Source organism: Mirounga leonina, unplaced genomic scaffold, assembly GCF_011800145.1.
Source record: "Mirounga leonina isolate KUSES-001 unplaced genomic scaffold, KU_Mleo_1.0 Mir_174, whole genome shotgun sequence".
Lineage (NCBI taxonomy): Eukaryota > Metazoa > Chordata > Mammalia > Carnivora > Phocidae > Mirounga > Mirounga leonina.
The window spans coordinates 1458191-1478310 of NW_023270451.1; the positions used below are offsets into that span (position 1 = coordinate 1458191).

Genomic DNA, 20120 nt, shown 5'->3' on the forward strand with positions numbered 1-20120 from the left:
ACTCACTGTGGACTTGATACACTTTTTAAAACCATCAACGTTGCCATAAAAAATAGGACTAGAAAATCTAAGAATCTTCACTCCTTCGAGTTCTTCAATCTAGCATTAAAAAAAAAGTGTGAAGTTAAATAATCTTGGGCTTCAAACATTTTGATTCAATTTCTGGCTTTGGGGGGCACCTGGGTAGCTCAGTCGGTGAAGCATCTGACTCTTGGTTTCAGCTCAGGCCATGATCACGGGGTCCTGGGATGGAGCTCCACCCCCCCACCCCTTGGGCTCCGTGCTCAGTGCAGAGGCTGATTGTCCCTCTCCCTCCCCCTCTGTTCCCCGCCTTGCTCTCTCTCTCTCTCTCAAATAAATAAATAAATAAAATCTTTAAAAAAAATTCTGGCTTTTCCGCTAGGAGGAGAGTTACGGTTGTTCAAAGGAGCTGGGCAGTAGCACCCACCTCTCCCTGAATAGGGGCTTCCCCCACTTAGAGGCCACAGGTTACTCAAACTGCTGGAACTTTACCAACCCAGAGAGGGTCAAGTTAGGAAGGGCCTTCATAAGCAGTTACTCAACCCTCTGATTTCCAGATGGAGAAACTGAGGCTGAGAACAGTGACATGATTTTGCCTCAAGTTCATACCACTGTCCGCCCCCCTTTGTTCTTTGACTACAGTTCTTTAAAAATAGCAAGAAAAAAAAAAGGTAGCACACTGAGGGGATCTGCAAGAACTGAGGCCTAGGATGTCATCTGCTTGTTCTTACCCTGACAGAGTGGCCAGACCAAAAATAAAGCTTACAGAATCCTAGACTTTTCTAGTCTTTAGGAATCCTAGCAATTTCAGTCCAGCCCCTGAGATGAGCAAGCAGGTGCTGGGAGGCTGAGCAACACAGGCAGAGTCTCCCCAGGGTGGAGCCTAGAACTGTAAACTCCCAAACTCAGCCCATGGTTCCCTGAGCCAAAAGGTTCTCTACCATCATGGTTAGCTCTGGTCAGCACTTGGCTCAACATAACTGAGAAAGATTGTGGAAATAAATTAAGTAGCAGCTAATGGAATTCCAGAGTCAGTGTCCAACATTCTTTATACTCAATTGTTTTTTTCTGCATTTTCTTTCTCTGCTTTTTCCCCTGGTGACCACTAAGCTACTTTATTTGCACGGAACAAAAGCCCATCAGTGGGCTGTATCTTTCCTTTGTTTTTTCATTTCCGGTATTATATATTATTTCTTCCAAGATTAGAGCAACATGTCAAAGAAGGTTCCTTGTGACAGAGAACTTAAAAGTCTCGTGTTAGAATTAAATGAAAATCACCTTATGATGATTTCAGGTAATTTCAAAGAGGATAAGGATTAGATAGTAGATAAATAGAATTTTGAGGCAACTTCTGGAAATCATCAAATTGCCTATTTAAAAAAAATTCCTCTTACAATGGTTTTACATGAAAAGAACATTCAAACTAGCATGGACACAATTCATCCAAACCACACGTATCAGAAGGTACATTGGGTCAAAGTTTTTATGACACCCCAGTGGACTTCTAGACGTTCCTGGCAGAAGCCTCCCCCTTAGCTACCTTCTACCTGATACACTAAAAAAAGAAATACACTGCCCCTGAAAATCCAGGCCAGAAAACCCACATTCAGCAAACGTCTCACAAAGGCACTTACATTTTTGTAACTCTTGGTACTTTTGTAAATGTCTGTGCTAGGAATGCTTCCAAGGCCATTCCATGAGGGACTAGAAGAAGAAAAATTAGGTCAGGATTTTTTGGAACAGGCCTCCTTTGGAATAAAACATTAGAAGAAATAACAGATAGGAAAGAGCCCGTCGTTCTGGTGTTTTTGGCCCATGTCTTCATTACAGATGACATCTTCCTGCAGGTAACTCTGAAATGAACAGCTGGTGTTTGTGTGGGCCCTGGGAGAAGGAGGACTTTCCTGAGGGCTGACAGAAGTCATGAGCATCCCACTTCCATGTGTATAACACTTTAGAGGACAAGCAAAGAGCTTTCATACATGGTGAATTTTATCTAAGTGCCACCATCCTTCTGGAAGGTCAGCGGTCCTATCTTCATTTTTATGGCTAAGCTGGGGGTCAGGTAAGGTCAAAAAGGCCCCAGAGATAAGGAGCAGGGCAGCCTTTATGTTTGACCCAGGGGTCCTCACTGCCTGGCACAGTGCCTGGAACTTACTGGTGAGGTATAGCAACTTTCTGGGGAAGTATGGCGAGTCTTCAGGGATCAAATTAGTCTCAGTTGATAGAAATGGGAGCCTGGCGGGACCAGGAGGAAATTCTTCCATCAACCAGACTGTTGGTTTCCTGCTCCTGATGTAATCAAATAAATCCCGTGATTCTTCAAGTGTGACCGGGGACAGATGCTAAATACAATTCCTGAAGAAAGAGTATCTGTTTGGGGTACTCTCAGCAACGTGTTCCCCGGATCAACCATATAATTACTGGCAATGAAACACTGTGGAGGATACTGCTTTCGCTTGGCTAAAAGCCTAGTTACCAAATCAGCCGCTAAAATGTGCCACTGCTTTATCCTCAGCTTATTGGGCTATGCTGGATTTTCATGTAATGCTCATAAGCTATGTCGTCTCTCTCCTCAAAACTTTCTCACCCAACCACACCCCCACAAGACCAAGAGAGCATGAGAAGCAGCATCTTCCAAGGCCAGGTTCGGAGTTACTTCCCAGAAGCAAATTGGGCACGTTGGGAGCTTGGGAACTCTCTCAGCCCGTGGGCAACCATGGAAGGATGCAGAGGCAGTGAACACAAGCTTTTGGGAAGACTCCAGTGTGCCGGTGTAGGGAAGGAGGAGGAGAAGGGGAACTGGCCAGTGGAATGAGAAGCGTGGGCTTATGCAAAGCGGGAGGGGTCTCGGCTGATCTTTTTCCCGGTTTCTTATTCCTGTGCGGCCCAAGCACAGGCAGAGAAGAGGCCAGAAGTCTGGGAAGCTAACAGAGGTTTTGAGGAGAGAGACAGGCTCTGTTCGCCTCTCTGTTGGGATTTCATAGACCCAGGAGGGCACATACCGAAAGCCTCTCAAGAGTCAAAACAGAAGCAACAAAACACCAGACACTCAGGCTCCCTCACAGATTGTTCTCGGTGACGTCAAGCCATGTCTCTGCTGCCTTCCCTCTTCATGTGACCTAATGACGCCTACCTCATATGATCATGTGGCCTATGGGGTGCATGCTTCATTTGGCCAATCTGAAGGATAGCTAGCTACAATCAACGCTTTCAAAGTCTCCTGTTCGGCGTTACTAGCTTCAGGAGAAAATGGCCTGTAGTCTATTTAGCAGCTACCTTGTCCCAAGCCTCGGGCCCAGTGCCCCACACACTGCATCTCATTTGCAGAAGGAACCGCGTGGCTACCTTGGTCCTTTGCTGTGTCACGAATTTCTGAGTCTTATAACCACCAAAAGGAGAGCGTAGCAAAAGAGCCCGTGACTAAGTGCACAGATTTGGGGATGAGATACACCCGGGTTTAAATCCTGACTCCGTGACTTACTAGCTGTGTGATCTTGGGGAAGGTTCTTAACCTTTCTGAGCTTCGATTTGCTTCCCTGTAGAATGAGAATAATAAAACCTATTCATGGGATTTTTTTCGAAGACTAAATATAATAACATGTGTCAAGCACTAGGGGCTTAATTCACAGAAGCCCTCAATATACAGTAACTATTATGAAAGGGAGTGGCTTCCCTTTATTTTATCAAAATGGTATAAGAAACCACAGAGTGTGTGGTCCTGTTTGTGGGAAATCTGGGTCTTACATTACTCACAATTGAACTCTCAGGACCACAGTGAGCAGTCCAAACATGAGGCCAGCCAGTAAACCGAGGTCCAGCCCCAGAATGATGGATGCTATGCACGTAAACACCCAGATAACCTAGGACAAAATGGAAATGGGAAGAATTGCATTAATCTGCCAGGTACCATCAAGTGAGAGACTACCTGTGGAAATAAGATCAATTGTCCATGAACAAATTTCAGCCTTTTTTTTTTTTTAATATTCTGACTTCATTTCATGTTGAAGTGGAAGTGGAAATTGACCTTTCTGATAAAAACCAATTGTCCCATTTCAATGTGTTTTCATATAATTTTTAAATAGGGAAAATATGAACATAGTTCAAAGTGGAATTAATATAAAAAAGGTCTACAGTGGGAAGTCTTGCTTCCAACCCTTTCCCCTCTCCATCCATCCAACGCCCCTCCCTACTTGTGTTCTCTTCTATTTCCATGTGTGTCTGTATGCACACACATGTGCGCGCTTTTCACCAGCATTGCTTTTTGCAAATACGACTGAACAGCAGTATTTTATTTTCCTATCTTTTAATGTATTGTACACACTATGCCATGCTGCACTGGTCTCTTTTTCACTTCACAATGTGTCTTGGAGAACTTTTCCATATCAATCAATAGTTTTCTCCTTCTTTTTGTTTGTCCTGATTTAAATGAGAGCGGGACTCTGAAGGACTTAGCTTGTGGTTGTTACAGTTCCTCAGACCCGTTGCAAAGTTTACTTTGGTCAGTTATACTCACCAGGGTTTTGTATTTTGGTTTTACCTTGTTTTGTGTTTTGTTTGTCCTTCTATACTACAGAGGTGTTTTTTGTTTTTTTAATTGTTTTTTTAATTTGGTTGGTTGGTTTGGTTGGTTTGGTTGGTGCTTAATTTGTTTGTATGGGATTCTTCCTGGATGGAAATAGATCTCCCCAGAGATACAGGACCTTCACAAAACTTGGTCCATGTGGCAGGCTTCAGAGCCTTGGCTTATCCACAGAATTCTAATTTCTGCTCTGGGAATCCCAAAATGCAAGTGAGATTTAGGATATAATGATGTGGCCGGAAGCATATAAGAACCAAATCTTGGGGTGCCTGGGTGGCTCAGTCAGTTAAGCGTCTGCCTTCGGCTTAGGTCATGATCGTGGGGTCCCTGCTCAGTGGGGAGCCTGCTTCTCCCTCTCCCACTGCCTGCCGCACCCCCTGCTTGTGCGCTCTCTGTCAAATAAATAAATAACATCTTAAAAAAAAAAAAGAACCAAATCTTATTTCAGACAAAAACGGGTGGTAAGTGACTTACAGCATCGATCTTATTCTGTCTCCACAGACGAGGAATGTCACACACCTGCAAGAACATCCCTTTCAGGTTGGCAATGACAACGGCGGCCAAGACCGACTGCCAGGAGAGACAGGGAAGGCTGTGTTATTCGGGGGAATGGCATTCCATGTGACGAGTTTTAAATCTCCTGTTATTTCTCTGGTGGCAGAGCAGTGAAGCGAGATTATGCAATCAGCGTGCCCAGAAGCAGGGCTATACCTTCTGCAAGGGTTCCAGCAGCTTCCCCAGGGCAACAATGGCGATCATCACAATCCCAGCCGAGATGATGCCGGCAATCTGAAAGACACACACCTCCCGTGAGCAGGGCTCCTCCTCCTCTCGTGTCTTCCAGCTTGCTGGATGCGGGCAGAGAGTCTGTTCGTGGGGGCACCTGACACTTCCCTACTCACCCCCTCTGCTCAATACTGTCGAGAGAAATGAGAATTATTTCCTAAAACTACACAACGGAAGGAAAAATGGGAAACATACCTAGGGGAGCTACGGCAGAGGAATTAAAGAAAACAGGAGACCAAGCCTGCTAAGGGAAAGTCAGTGGGACCTGGATTTCATCGGGATGTATTACAGACCCAGAGCTTTGGTGTCCACTGGGGAGGCCAGACTTGCAATCCTTTGCCATAGCAGGGAACCTGGGCCATCCCCTCCCCCCCAACAGCAAATCACCGAATGTTCTTGGGAAATACATTCTCACGGCACACGTCGGACTCTCCTGCCTTAGGGAACCAGCAGCCATAATGGCAACTCGGACAACACTTCGTATTTACGGCACAGGACTCCCACAAAAGTCTCGGGTGAAATAAGTGCACCAGTCCTGCTGCAGATTCAAAATGCTACATGAGCATGATGACACGCGGGACCGCGTCCCCGGCTCCTCTGAGTGTCCGCAGACGCAGGCTCAGAGCGTGGCCCCAGGATGATGGGGCCAGTGCAGGGGTTAAAGGACCTTCAGAACCTGTACCTTCGCGGGCCAAAAAGCTCTCCTAAGATCGTAAATAGTTAGGAGAGAGGCTGAGGGGGTGGGGCTGTTCTCTGGCGCCATTAGCTCACCAGTGAACTCGGCTGAGACAGCTGGAGCATGGCCGAGGTGAAGACCGGATGCTCTGAAACAGAGGAACCAAGGAGACAGAGCACCAGAAGCAAAGCGGTGGGAAAAGCAACAGGCAAGACGGGCCTGGGCACAAGGGCCGCCTGCCCCAAGAGTCGGAAGAGAGACAGATAAAGCCAACATCAATAGAAATTCCGGAAGCTTCAGGAAATTTCAAAGTCACAGTCTTTCCACCTGGCAAATGGATCATTCAACGTTCTAATTATGGTTAGACCAGCCCGAGGCAACATTACATATCTGATGGACTAAACACTTTGCTTTGTACTTCCAGAGCTCTTTTTTAGGCTCTTAGCACCACACCTCCAGGACCCTTGTGCCTCGGTACCTTTCCCTCCCCTATCGGGGCAGAAAAACTAAGGGCCTGCCTTCCTTCCTTCCTCCTTTCCTTCCTTCCTCACAATTGCTTAACCAACATTGGTTGCCTATCACGAGCCATTTGCATCTTGCTGTGGATGCGGGGCTCTGCAAGTTGCTGCAAGAAATGGAGATCTGCGGACAGAGACCACAGCCAGCTGCCCAGCTCATGCCAGGAGAATGGCCACCTACTCGCCAACTACACGTAACCGTAAGCTGCCAATGATGTGGACCGAGATGAATTTTGGTCACTCTGTTAAAATCTGTAAGGGATCCATTACTTGTACTTACTTTATAAGGCTGGATTGTGGGAATTGCTGTAGATTTTATGTCCATGAGCACATTCAATCACTAGGTAATTAATGATTCTTCTATAAGTGAGAAGATCATCAGAGCTGAGAATAGTTTGTAATCAGAATTAGTTTTTTTTTTTTTAAGATTTTATTTATTTATTTGAGACAGAGAGAATGAGAGACAGAGAGCATGAGAGGGGGGAGGGTCAGAGGGAGAAGCAGACTCCCTGCCGAGCAGGGAGCCCGATGCGGGACTTGATCCCGGGACTCCAGGATCATGACCTGAGCCGAAGGCAGTCGCTTAACCAACTGAGCCACCCAGGCGTCCCCAGAATTAGTTTTTGGTGAGTCGGTAGGAGTCAGGTGGGGCGAGAGAAAGAACAGGTTGTAACGTTAAGCTCTGCTACAATCTGAGGATGTGCTGCAAACCGTTAATGAGCACTGACCCCCATTACTGCGTTCATTCATTCGGGAACCATTGCTTTCTGATGTCTCAGGCACAACATCTGTACCCTGGGACTACGAGGCTCCTCAGGAACAATCAGCATTTACGAGTATGAGCCAGGGCTTTACAGATGTTTTTATTCAATCCTCACAACATCCCTTTGAGGGGGATACAATTAACATTCCCATTGTACAGATGCTGAGACTGAGGCCCCAACAGAAGAGAAAACACGAGAAGCACACAACAAGGGAAGACCTGCCGGTTTCTGTGGTCATGAGTCCCTGGATTTCAGTCCAGGCACTTAGACTTTTAACCCCAGAACTTAGTATACATTTCAGTAATTAAATATCAAGCCACTTCTGTACTTGCTTCATTCTTCACTACTGAAATCCTGGCACCCTTCATTCCTAAATATAATACATGCCTGTGTGTGGTGGTGGGTATTAGCTTACCAGAACACCATTATCCCCTCAAAGGAATCGCTTTACATGGGCATTCTTCCTGGGGCGGCTGGCCCGTGCCTCCTTTGAGCCTGGAGGCCACAGCAGGAGAGTGGACATCACCAGTCGGGGACCCACCTGCACCCGCATCCAGCCCCGTACCCTGGAGAGTCTGTCAATACCCCATCTTCGATGAAAGCAGCGGAAACTCTCATGCTGACAGCCACCATCAGAACACGGGGGCAGCTCTGGAAATCACCTCTGACCTCTCCCCCTGGACCACAGACCCCTGGCTCAGCCTCCTGGTACAGGCTGTATTGTCTTCCCTGCTCCCTCAGAGCTAGAAAGGCCTGCCCGCCCCCCCCCCCAAAAAAGTTCAATTTTAAAAAGAAAAATTCTGAAAATTAAAATTAAATTGTTGTTCAACAGGAGCCAAGAAATTGGAAGAGGCCCATTCTTCCAATCCCCCCACACAGAGATCCATTATAAATGGGAGAGGAGCATCATGTGCGCCCTGGGGACAATTAAAGCTCCCCCTGGACAAGCCACTGCAGGGAGTCACTAGTTTTCTCAATTATCTCTTGTACACTTAAGTCTCTGCCTTACTAAAGCCCTATCTGCAGACTGTGTGTGTGTTGTAGTGCTTACTTTGGATTCAAGGACGACCTCCTTTATAGCCTCAATGCCCTTTCTACTCTGAAACAATAGCTCTGTGTGGGGAGGGAGCCGCCTGCCCCCAGGCACGACAGAAACACAGTTCCTGAGCCTATGCCTTGCCCCCATCCACCTGCTTTGGCAAATCTGACCCCACCTGTTGTGGCTAGAAAGGTAGCCTTTGAGAACGGCGTCTGAGCTTTCTGGCCAGTCGAAGGCGGGGTGATTCAGAGACGAACTGGGATGCCGGATTCCGGGTCACTTTGTGAACGCAACAACTTAGAACCACATTGAAAAGGCAAGATTAAACCCATGTTCGGAACTTCAGGAACAAAAATCATCCTCAAGAAGAAGGCCAAATGTTATGACCAAACTATCCTTGGCTGGCAAACTTGTTCTATTGGATGAAGGCCTCCGGAGGAAGTTCCTGATCCTTGGGTAGGGAACGTACACAGACACTTTTGATTCTCCTGAAAATACAATACCTCACTAATGCCCTGAAGTGCTCGGGCTCGGCCTCCTCTATCCCCAGATAACAAATTGATAAAAATCAGCATTCTTCACCACTGATTCCTTGTCAGTTCTTATTGTCCCTGGAAACGCAGGTCGAGTGTACCCACCTGCCAACTGAGCCCTGACACAAAGAGATACCTTTGAGAACCTGGGCATTGGGCAACCATGAATGTCGGTTAAGAGGTTTCCGGTGAGGAGATGGATCGAGGAGATGGAGGAGGCCTGGGTCAGATCCTCTCAAGAGGCACAAGCCTAGGTGCTCAAAGGCTAATTGCCTTGCTCGTTCTTGTGCAAGCCTTTCCGAGCGCCGCTCCCCTGGCCCATCCCCCGCAGGAGACAGACCCCCCCCCCCCCCCCCACTGCTGTACCTTACCTGGGTCTTTCCCCCAGTGCTTTCCTGGACAGCTGTGCGGGACAGGGCAGTGGTGGCAACAAAACAAGAGAAGAATCCCGAGAAGATGTTGCTGATTCCAAAGGCAATGAATTCCTAAGGCAGAGACGGGGGGACAGGGATGCTACAAATAGAATCACTTGGCAAGACCCTCGCCCAGTGTTTAAGGAAGCAGAGGAAGAAGGCAAACTCCCAAGCCCACCCTGTCTGGTAGCCCCAGACACTTGCACATTTGTGAGCAATTTAAAAGAAGCAACCTGGCAATGTAGCATATGCCCGCAAAAAAAAAAAAAACAAAAAAAAAAACCCAAAAACAAAAAACGGCCCTGCATGTATTTACTGCAGTGAACCGCCTCAATTTAAAGCAGTCACAACCATCATCGATGGTGTTTGGTGCATGGTTTTGCCAAATCATAGCTCCCATTACATAAAATATATCAGGAGACACTGGACTGCATGAAGAATTCTCATGCTGACCTAATACGTGAGCATTGAATGTTATTTATGACCTGACTGAATTAACTCTTAAAATTCGGCTTACTTCAGAAAGAAAAGAGATGCAGCCTGCATATTTCAAAATAATTTCAAATTAGCATGCATAAGAGGGAAACCAGCTCAATAAGGACCTGTGGAAGCAACCAATCCCTTCTTGAGCAGACAACAAAATCTATCCTGCTCATGCCTTTTTCTTCTTTGCAGCCCTACAAAAGCGGGTCAGCGCAAGGGTGACCATACCTGGTTCCCATCGATGGTGTAATCATACTTGATGGCGTAAACCTTTCCCACAGACACTGCAATAGCGTAAGCCACCACGGCGATGGAAAACGAGGCAGCCAGCATCTCAGAAAACAGGCTCACAGGTGGAAGTATGGGGGGCAAAAACCTAGTGAGTTTTTGAATGAGAAAAGGGCAGTGAGGATTTGACCACAATTCTCTGCTCCTACCCCGCCAAAGGCTATACCCACCCAACCCCAAGCCGGGCATGAAAGTGCTTGATCCCGAGGGGAAAAGCACATCGAGACAAGTAAGTGGTAGCATCGCTTTTACAGTTTTTAATTCAAAGTTGGTGCTATCTCATGGGCTGACCTTATTGTCTGCTCTTCGAGAGCCTACGAACGCTGCCTTATCTAGACCCCTGACATGAATAAGCCTGTCATTATGGATTCTGTAATATATAATCCCATGCCATGCCATTTCACACGTTAGTGTTTCTCCTAGCACAATTTTATCTTAAAGGTCTCTGAATTTAAAAGATAGTCTGGCCATAAAATGAGATTTGCCTTGTATGAAGAGAGGTCAGGTCTATGAAAGAGACAAACAATAGAAGATACTAAAAGAGCTAAGTAGAAAATCCATATCTTAAGAGCCATGATATTTAAAATCTTGAGTCCGGAAAAGATTACATTTATGTAATTATCAGAATGTTCCAGAATCACAATGACTAAGACTTCCCAGTGACTGTGGGGTCAAACGACTACTGTTTGAGATACCAGAGCTATTCTACAAACCATGTAAAGAAATAAGCCTAGGGGCACCTGGCTGGTTCAGTCAGTACAGCATATGATGCTTGATCTCAGGGTTGTGAGTTTAAGCCCCATGTTGGGCGGAAAAGCCCACTTATAAAGGAAAGAAAGAGAAAGAGAGGAAGGAAGGAAGGAGGAAGGAGGAAGGAAAGAAGGAAGGAAGGAAGGAAACCTACATGTTTATAATCATTCAGTTGTCCCCAGATATGAAAACTGGGGGAATGGCTTTCATGTACCTGTATCTTGATGACTATCCATAGAGTGTATATCCAGAGGTCCCTAGCCAAAAAACCTCCAAAACAAACAAACAAAAACCCCACCGAAACAATCTCTCACCTACTTCACTTATGTCTGAGTTTCCTTTAATAGGAAACTATATTTTTCCCCTCTAATTAGAGGGAAGTGCTACAGCAGAAATGAGATTATTACAGAAAACCATAGAAATTTAGAGCTAGCTAGTATCCTGATATCATCCAAATTAATATGCTAATCTAATATCCTAGAAATGGTTGAATCTACCTCTCTCCTTTTGTTGATAAGGGAACTGAGGTCCAGAAAAGTGAAGTGACTTGCTCAAGGTCATTTAGTAGGGTCCAGGCATGAATGTTGATTTTCTGCATAACAAGATTTGTCTGGCTCTCTGCCCCAGGAGCCTTTTTCTCCCCACAGGTGAGGTTATTTTCCAGACTCCTTTTCTCCCACATCCCATCCTGACTCACAAGATTAGCACCACATCTCTACTTGTCCGGGCGTGAGCTTAGATATTAGACTGTTATATATATATAACAGTCTTGTGACTCATTCCCGAGACCCATTCAGTCCTACTTCAGGTAGTTCGGTCTGTCCAGATACCTTTCCAGTCCTGCAAAGAGTTCAGCTTTGATTGCGACCTGATGCCCAGTGCCTGCCTGCCTGCTTGCCTACTTCTCCAATTCCAGGACCTTCTACCAGGTCCTTGATTCCCCAGGATCACAAAGTGTAAAGCACAGAGACTTGAAGTCAAAGGACCTGAATGCTGGCTCCATTGCTTGGTAAGTAACTGACTTACTGACTTTGGGCATATTATTTAAACTTAACAAGTCCCAGTTTCTTTGGCTGTCAAATGGGGACTATATACTCTTCTCATAGGGTTATTGGAAGGAGTCAAGGAAGTATGATAAGCATAAGTAATTAGTACCTACACACATAGTAGGTACTCAGTAAATGTAGGGAGACCCTAAGTCTGCCGCACACCTGCCATCCATTTGAATTACCTTGCTGGAACCTAGCAGTGCCGATTTTTTGCCCCTAGTCGCTCACTTGGGGCCCAGGCTGGACACCTTCTAACGACCTCTGAGTCGACCTCCTGCCCTTCTTCAGTGGCCCCGTTTGGCTACAGCCAACACTCCCACTTCTGGCCTTATCATGAGATAACACTATGAAGGGGAGTGAGGGTGAAGGACACGTTTCTGAAAAGATAAGGGTGGGGAGCGGTGGGTCCCTGAAGGGCCAGAGGACCCATAACAGACAGTCAGGCATGATAAACATGATGCCAAGTGCGTCTCTTCACTTCAGGTTGGCCCTGAACATTTGGCAAATGCACCACCACTCCGACTATAAGGGAAAAGTGGCCTTCAGAAGGCAACCGGGAGAAAACCTCTGTGATTCTGCTGACCTCCCCTTCCTGTTCCGCCTGTGCCACACTCTCAAGTACAAGTGCAAAGCACATCACTTCAAAAGCAGTGGTAACAAACATGATGACAGGGACATCCTCTGGCGCTAGCACCTGTTGGCTATCTAACAGTAAGTCTGGTCATAGCTGCTGGAAGTTAATGTTACCAATCTAGTAAACATCTGGGTTTCCTTTTTAATGCTGTGTGATAAAATTACAGTGTAGTGCACTTGGTCCATTCGGTGCATTTTATGAGAGATCTCACTGGCATTTCAGAACGAGCCCAAATTAAGAATTTACTTTGTTTTATAGGAGACCCCCACCCCCACTCCACCATCACCCCATCTAGGTGGTGACAGAAGTGGACGAAGGAACTCAGCCCTCCACTCTTCTAATTCACCAAACTACCAAACATATACAAAATCTCCCTTAAGATGATGTATTTTATTCATAAGAATCAATGACAATTATTATCTAAGATTGATTTAACTCATTGGTGGAGAACTTAGGCCAGATGTCCCTTATTCCTTAAGCAGATTGTTCTCAGTGTGATAAATGTTACTAACCATGATTCTATTTGTACTATATTGTAATTATACATATGAATTTAAGTCAGGAGTCTGGTGGTTAACTGTACATGTCCTGCCACATTTTAAGGAAATGAAGAAAAAAACAGAGCATATAGGAGCTGCTTTTCAACAAATGGCTTGAACCTTATCTATACACATAGTTTATCTGATAGTTTGCACAAATGGGTGCTTCTTTAAGATCATACACAGAGACCACTATTCAAGGAGCACAAATGAAATGAAGCTTGTAATAGAAGGTTTCCTTTAAATAGAAAATACTGACTTAATATATTCGTATTGCCTAAGAGGAACTCCACACTCACCCCCTTGGGATGGATTTCACAATGCCAGCATTGTAATTTTTTTCCAGGCTGGCTCCATATGAAATGGCAGTAGCAATAATTGTCTGAAATAAAACAAAAGAGGTTAAAAAAATAAAAAACTCCATGTTTTAACAACTCACTCCCTCCCCCCCTTTTTTTATCTCCTCCTTAGGAAGGTCACCCTATTGGTTTCTTTCTCTTTTTTTAATCCAAGTACAATTAACACATAGTGTTGTATTAGTTTCAGGTGTATGGTAAAATGATTCGACTTTTCTATACATTATTCAGTGCTTATCAAGATAAGAGCACTCTTATTCCCCTTTATCTCTTTCCCCCATCCCCCTACCCACCTCCCCTCTGGCAACCACCAGTTTGTTCTCTGTAGTTAAGAATCTGGGGGGGTTTGTTTGTCTCTTTTTTTCTTTGTTCATTTGTTTGGTTTCTTAAATTCCATATATGAGTGAAATCATTTGGTATCTCTCTTTCTCTGACTGACTTATTTCGCTAAGCATGATACTCTGTAGCTCTATCCACGTTGTTGTAAATGTCAAGATTTCATTCTTTTTTATGGCTGAGTAATATTCCACATATATTGCAACTTCTTTCTTGTCAAACTCATTAATGCTAAATTTTCTAATTACACGTTTTACTTACCACAATTACTTCTATAGGAATAGGGACTGGAATTTTGTGCTTAAATCGATCATTCACTTCCTTAACTGCCATACAGATGATGATGGTGAGTAATCCAGCAATGAAATCAGCAAGATTGGTGTTGCCAATATTCTGAAAAATCTCAATCAGAGTCTGTAAAAAGAAAATAATTGTAAGTCATGACAGCATCATCAAACAGCACTTAAAAATTTCATGTAAAATCATAAAAAACTGTTGGCTAATACAGAGACCATTAAAAACATCCAGTCTTGGCAATATACATACCAAGTTATTAATGATGGCTAATTGGAGTGGTAAAACCATGGGTGATTTCTACTTTTTTTGTTTATCTCCATTTTTTACAATAAAAATGAGATGTTTTAAAAGAAAAAATATCATTACATACTGAATTATACTTGCAGAAAAGCTTTAAAAGTTTATATCTTAAAGTGGTTTTACAGGGACTATTAAGTGACCCAACTTCACAATGTTGATGTGGTATTATTGAGATTAAAAACTGATAAACCAAAAAGTCTCAGTTAGCCAGTATTTTAGGTAAAACTCATCCCCAACCTGAATGATACGGGTGGTAATAAAAATACCTAAATACTTCACATGTAGATACATAGGGACTGATCCATTCTTCATGCCAAAGAAAAACTACTGAACTGATAACATAGTTCAAATATAAATTTTTGGAAATTAATTTGGTACTTAGTTCAAACTTGAACTGAGATGGCTTAAATAAAAGCCACTCTTGGGGCGCCTGGGTGGCTCAGTCGTTAAGCGTCTGCCTTCGGCTCAGGTCATGATTCCAGGGTCCTGGGATCGAGCCCCGCATCGGGCTCCCTGCTCGGCGGGAAGCCTGCTTCTCCCTCTCCCACTCCCCCTGCTTGTGTTCCCTCTCTAGCTGTCTCTCTCTCTCTCTGTCAAATAAATAAATAAAAAATCTTAAAAAAAAAAAATTAAAAAAAAAAAAAGCCACTCTTTCTAAGTGGGCAGACAAGCCAACTCAAGAATAAACTCATCTTGTTTTGTAAATAGGAGGTTTCTGGGAATCAAGGGAGATTAATTAGCAAGGGAGAATCCCAGGGAAGAACACTAATACCTTTGTTCCAGCAGCTTCAGTCCTGTAGAAGGCATGATTTAAGAAGGTAATAATCAAAAAAAAAAAAAAAAAAAAAAGAAGGTAATAATCTCTCAGTGAAGGTTACCTTTTTTTTTAATGAGTCCTTTTATAGATTTATCTTTATATGAAAATAAAGGGATGGAGCATCTTATTGTTTAAAACATGTATCTTAATTTTATAGACAAGCTATATTTAAAGTAATTACAATGACAATCCAGTAACAGTTGTGTATAAAGAACCTGAATTGGTCTAGCAGTCATTTTGCCAGCAACTCCAACTTTCTGGAAACATTCAAGAGTAAGGGAATGACAGGAGAAGTTTTCATGCTAGCAGAAGACATCCACCAAATGCTGAACTAAAGTTCAAGCGTTTGACTTACAGGAAGCCTCTTGGACTCTAGAGTATTTTTGCTCTTGCTTTAAACCCAATACCAACAAATTTACTTTGCCTTCCAGGAGTCAGTCAAAATTACTAGAAGCAGTTACACTGATAACAAGAGATGAAGCAAATGATAGCAGGTTGAAAAAGAGAAAATGGGGACGCCTGGGTGGCTCAGTCAGTTACACATCTGGCTCTTGATTTCAGCCCCGGTCATGATTTCAGGGTCATGGGATTGAGCCCCGCATGGGGCTCCCCACTCTGGGAGTCTGCTTGGGATTCTCTCTCTCCCTCTGCCCCTCCCCTGCTCACACACTCACGTGCTCTCTCTCTCTCCCTCCCTTTCTCTCTCTCTCTAAAATAAACAATCTTCTAAAAAAGAGAGAGAGAGAGAAAATGGAGGAGGACCACAAGTGGGCACAATAACTCAAGAATTCAGGGCATCTGCCATAGGCGCAAACAGTCCTACATGCCTCAGAGTCATGATGGTATTGCTGTCCGGTCCTTCCCATCATCAATTTTCTGATGACGAGCCTCATTAATTCACAGGCTGGATACAATATTTCACTTAATTGTCTATACAGTAAAAGGTTACTTTCAACTCAAGAGGAAAAAATCCAAACTTGAAAATAAACAATCAGATAACTCTCCCAATCATAAAAACATTTTCACCTTACAAAAATGATCACTCCAGGATTCCCATTTAATCTATGAGAGTCACTTAAATCTTTGAATAAAATGCACCTCTGGTATATTAAAAATGTAATATGGGTTGCAAAAAACAAAATCAGTTTATATTACACAATTGCATTAAACAAGCATATAAATATATTAGTTGCTTATATACTGAGGTATCTCCTGTGTAAAGTTCTACAATAAAAAGTTTAGTCTATGTAGAAATAAAACTGAAGTAGTCAGATTGTACTCAAAGATAATAGAAACAAGGCTCTAAGAAAGCACTGAAAACTAATTCTAATTTAGTTTACTATTAAAATACTTACTAAAATATGTTTAAAATGTGGATACACATATGAATCCATATTTTAACCTAAATCATAATAATGACCATTTCAGTGATGGGAAATATTTTACTCTATTTCCTACCATGCTTGGAGAAGTTTAGGACCGTTTCATTAAGATAATTTCTTCCTTCTTTGCCTAGCATTACCTGGGGGTACGAAGCCATAAGAAACAAATATATACCTGCTGTTACATTTGAGGAAACTTATCAGCTAACTTCTGGTGCCAAATTTATTTTAATCCATCTTTATAAATAGAGAAAACCCTTTATAATCACCCCTTGCAGTCAGGCATTTCCTCTTACCAGAAACAATTTTTGCCCATACGTAGATCAACCCTAAAAGTGTTACTTTCCTTATTAGAATAGTTTAATTTTTACAAACTGAAACAGATTCAAAAGAGTGTCTGATCAAGCCTAACAGTGGCTTGCACAACTCTCATCATCCGGGCAGAACTTTTCAGTGTGGTCTTCCTCCTCGTTAGAGGAAGAAATGAGGAGGTGGCATAATTTCGGTAAGCAAGCAGTAAGTCTTGCTTTGCCTATTGAGACAAGCCATTCAAAGTGAATGACAGGAAAACATAATCACCCTTCAATGCGCTATGTGATTTACTTACGTAATTGAGCAGCTACATGGTGGCATGAGGAGTATTATTCTGAATTCGGAATTCTGAATTCTGCCAACACCCTGTCATTCCCCCTTCTGCAACCTATCCTCAGTGGCTCTGGCATTTGTTAGTTAAAGTTTTAGTTTTTCTTACTGTCCTGATATTTCCTCCTCCAATTCTTTGTATTGTTTTCTTTTTTGGGAGGAGTTGGGGGAGGGAAACAATCCAAAGTACAACCTTACAACAAAAGAGATGTTAAACTGCTACATGCCAGGGAAAGTATCTTACAACAATCTTCCAATTTTTCCTGGAGGAATCCACTACTACTCTGCATTTGTTGAAGGATTCTTTCACGAATGATTGCATCTGGTTATGTCATAAACAAAATTCTCTGTTCAAGTACTGAGGGATTCATTCAACCCTTATGCAATCCTTTCCAAACCTGCTGATCCTTAATTTTCTGAAGAACGAGCTTAGAGTCATGATGACACAGGGAAGACTGAGATATCTTCATCTAACCTGAGTGCTCTGGAGGAATTTCTCATAAAATTCTATGACACATTTTAACCTAAGATTTCAAGAATAATGTTCAACAGTCACAGAACAATTGTGTTTGGTTTCAAAACTTTTTTTGACCTTGCTCTAGTATTTCTTGGTTACTTTTGTCCCCATTTGAAAGTGGGATCATTTGCAGCAAGTTTTGTCTTCAACATAGTCCTAGGAAAGACACAAAGAAATGGAAAGACATTCTATGCTCATGGATTAGAAGAACAAATATTGTTAAAATGTCTGTACTACCCAAAGCAGTCCACACATTTAATGCAATCCCTATCAAAATATCAATAGCATTTTGTTCCAGAACAGAACTGGAACAAACAATCCTAAAATTTGTATGGAACCACAAAAGACCCTGAATAGCCAAAGCAATCTTGAAAAAAGAAAATAAAACTGGAGGTACCACAGTTCCAGATTTCAACTGGTACAGTCACTCTGCAAAACAGTGTGGAGTTTCCTCAAAAAGTTAAAAATAGAGTCACCCTACAACCCAGCAATGGCACTACTAGGTATTTATCCAAAGGATACAAACATAGTGATTCGAAGGGGCACATGCACCCCAATGTTCATTACAGCAATTCCACAATAGCCAAAATATGGAAAGAGCCCAAATGTCCATCGACAGATGAATGGATAAAGAAGATGTGGTATATATATACAATGGAATATTATGCATCCATCAAAAAGAATGAAATCTTGGGGCGCCTGGGTGGCTCAGTGTTAAGCGTCTGCCTTTGGCTCAGGTCATGATCCCAGGGTCCTGGGATTGAGCCCCACATCAGGCTCCCTGCTCTGCGGGAAGCCGGCTTCTCCCTCTCCCACTCCCCCTGCTTGAGTTCCCTCTCTAGCTGTCTCTCTCTCTCCGTCAAATAAATAAATAAAATCTTTTAAAAAAAGAATGAAATCTTGCCATCTGCAACAACGTAGATGGAGCTAGAGGGTATTATGCTAAGTGAAATAAGTCAGTCAGAAAAAGACAAAAACCATATGATTTCACAAATATGTGCAATTTAAGAAACAAAAAAAAGAGCAAAAGAAAAAAGAAAGCGGCAAACCAAGAAACAGACTCTTAACTATAGAGAACAAACTGATGGTTACCAGAAGGGAGGCAAATGGTGGGGGTTGGGGGAAATAGGTGAGGAGACAAAGGAATGCGCTTGTGATGAGCACTGGGTGATACACAGAAGTACCGAATCACGGTACTGTCCGCCTGAAACTAATATAACACCATATCTTAACTATACTGGAGTTAAAATAAAAGCTTAAAAAAAACCCAACATAGTTCTAGGAGAGCAGAAGAACTATTATCATCTGTAGAGGTCCCCCAATGGCCAGGGAACCAGGTTAACCATTGGCCTAAGTCTCCTGTGATCTGTGTGGATGCAAGTCAAGCAATGTTCACGAAGAGGTGAATACATTCAGTAAGGGGTCTCTTGGTGGATTCAGGGGTCAGTGGATTTGTATGGGGAGTAAATAGTTCCTAGCCCATTGGAGGCAGTCAATAAATACCTGTTGAATAGATGAATTGTATGAATGACAATGAAGGAATAAATGAATGAACGATTGACAGGAAAAGTAGGAAAGCAAGAAAAAGCCAAACGTGCCAAGGACAGCAAAGGTGAGAGGCCCTGTCCAAGAAAGGCAGTCAGAAGGTTTCAAAATGAACCAAGCACTCGGTAGGAAAAAAAGCAACAATGACGAAAATAATTCTGAATCAAAAAACAGCCTGCATTAATTGGGAAGTGAACAGTAAGCTCCATGAGGTCTATTCACCTTAGTAATGAAAATAACAATAACAATAATTAACTAAGCTCTTACTATGAGCCAGATAGTGTACTAGGTGCTTTATACGGATTTTCCTTTTTAATCCTCACAATTCTAAGAGACAGCTACTGTTATTATTCCCATTTGACAATGAAGGACACTGAGGTGTAGAGACGTTAAATAGGACATGCCCCAAATCACGTAGGTAGTGGGTAGTGGGACCCAGATTCCAAGTCAGCTCTATTGAAATTCAAAGCCCCTGACTGATCACTGTTAGACTGCCTCCTCTACCTGTTCCCACTGCTCAGCATGGTAGGTGGCCACAGGCACTGGGCAGTATTTGCTGAATGGATAGGGCAACGTGGGATTACGGCACTGTCGTGAAACCGAGCAAATTCCTGACCACCTCGCTAACTTTTACATATGGATGCATGGCCTTATGTTGTCTTAAAAGCTAATCCGTGGGTCACTAAAGGACTTAAACTCCATTCCTAAGGCTAGCACATTATTTTTGCATAGTTTCATTCTCCCCAAGCTAAGATGACATCACGTTACTATCATTATCATTCTCAAGCATCAATAGCATGCTTTATATAGAACATATATTTAGATCCAAGAACTTTTTCAAATCTAATTAGTG

The 20120-nt window shown here is 43.2% G+C and overlaps 1 protein-coding gene across 1 annotated transcript in view; it reads right to left on the bottom strand.

Annotated features, from left to right (window-relative positions):
• Window positions 1-20120, bottom strand: part of SLC26A4 (solute carrier family 26 member 4) — a 48798-nt gene that overhangs the window by 14765 nt on the left and 13913 nt on the right. The window contains exons 7-15 of the mRNA XM_035020354.1: window positions 14029-14181; window positions 13375-13457; window positions 10044-10191; window positions 9291-9404; window positions 5315-5392; window positions 5078-5173; window positions 3778-3884; window positions 1656-1725; window positions 7-99 (exon numbers count right to left, since the gene is read on the bottom strand). Coding sequence (XP_034876245.1) covers window positions 7-99; window positions 1656-1725; window positions 3778-3884; window positions 5078-5173; window positions 5315-5392; window positions 9291-9404; window positions 10044-10191; window positions 13375-13457; window positions 14029-14181 — 942 coding nt within the window. The remainder of the gene's footprint in view (window positions 1-6; window positions 100-1655; window positions 1726-3777; window positions 3885-5077; window positions 5174-5314; window positions 5393-9290; window positions 9405-10043; window positions 10192-13374; window positions 13458-14028; window positions 14182-20120) is intronic.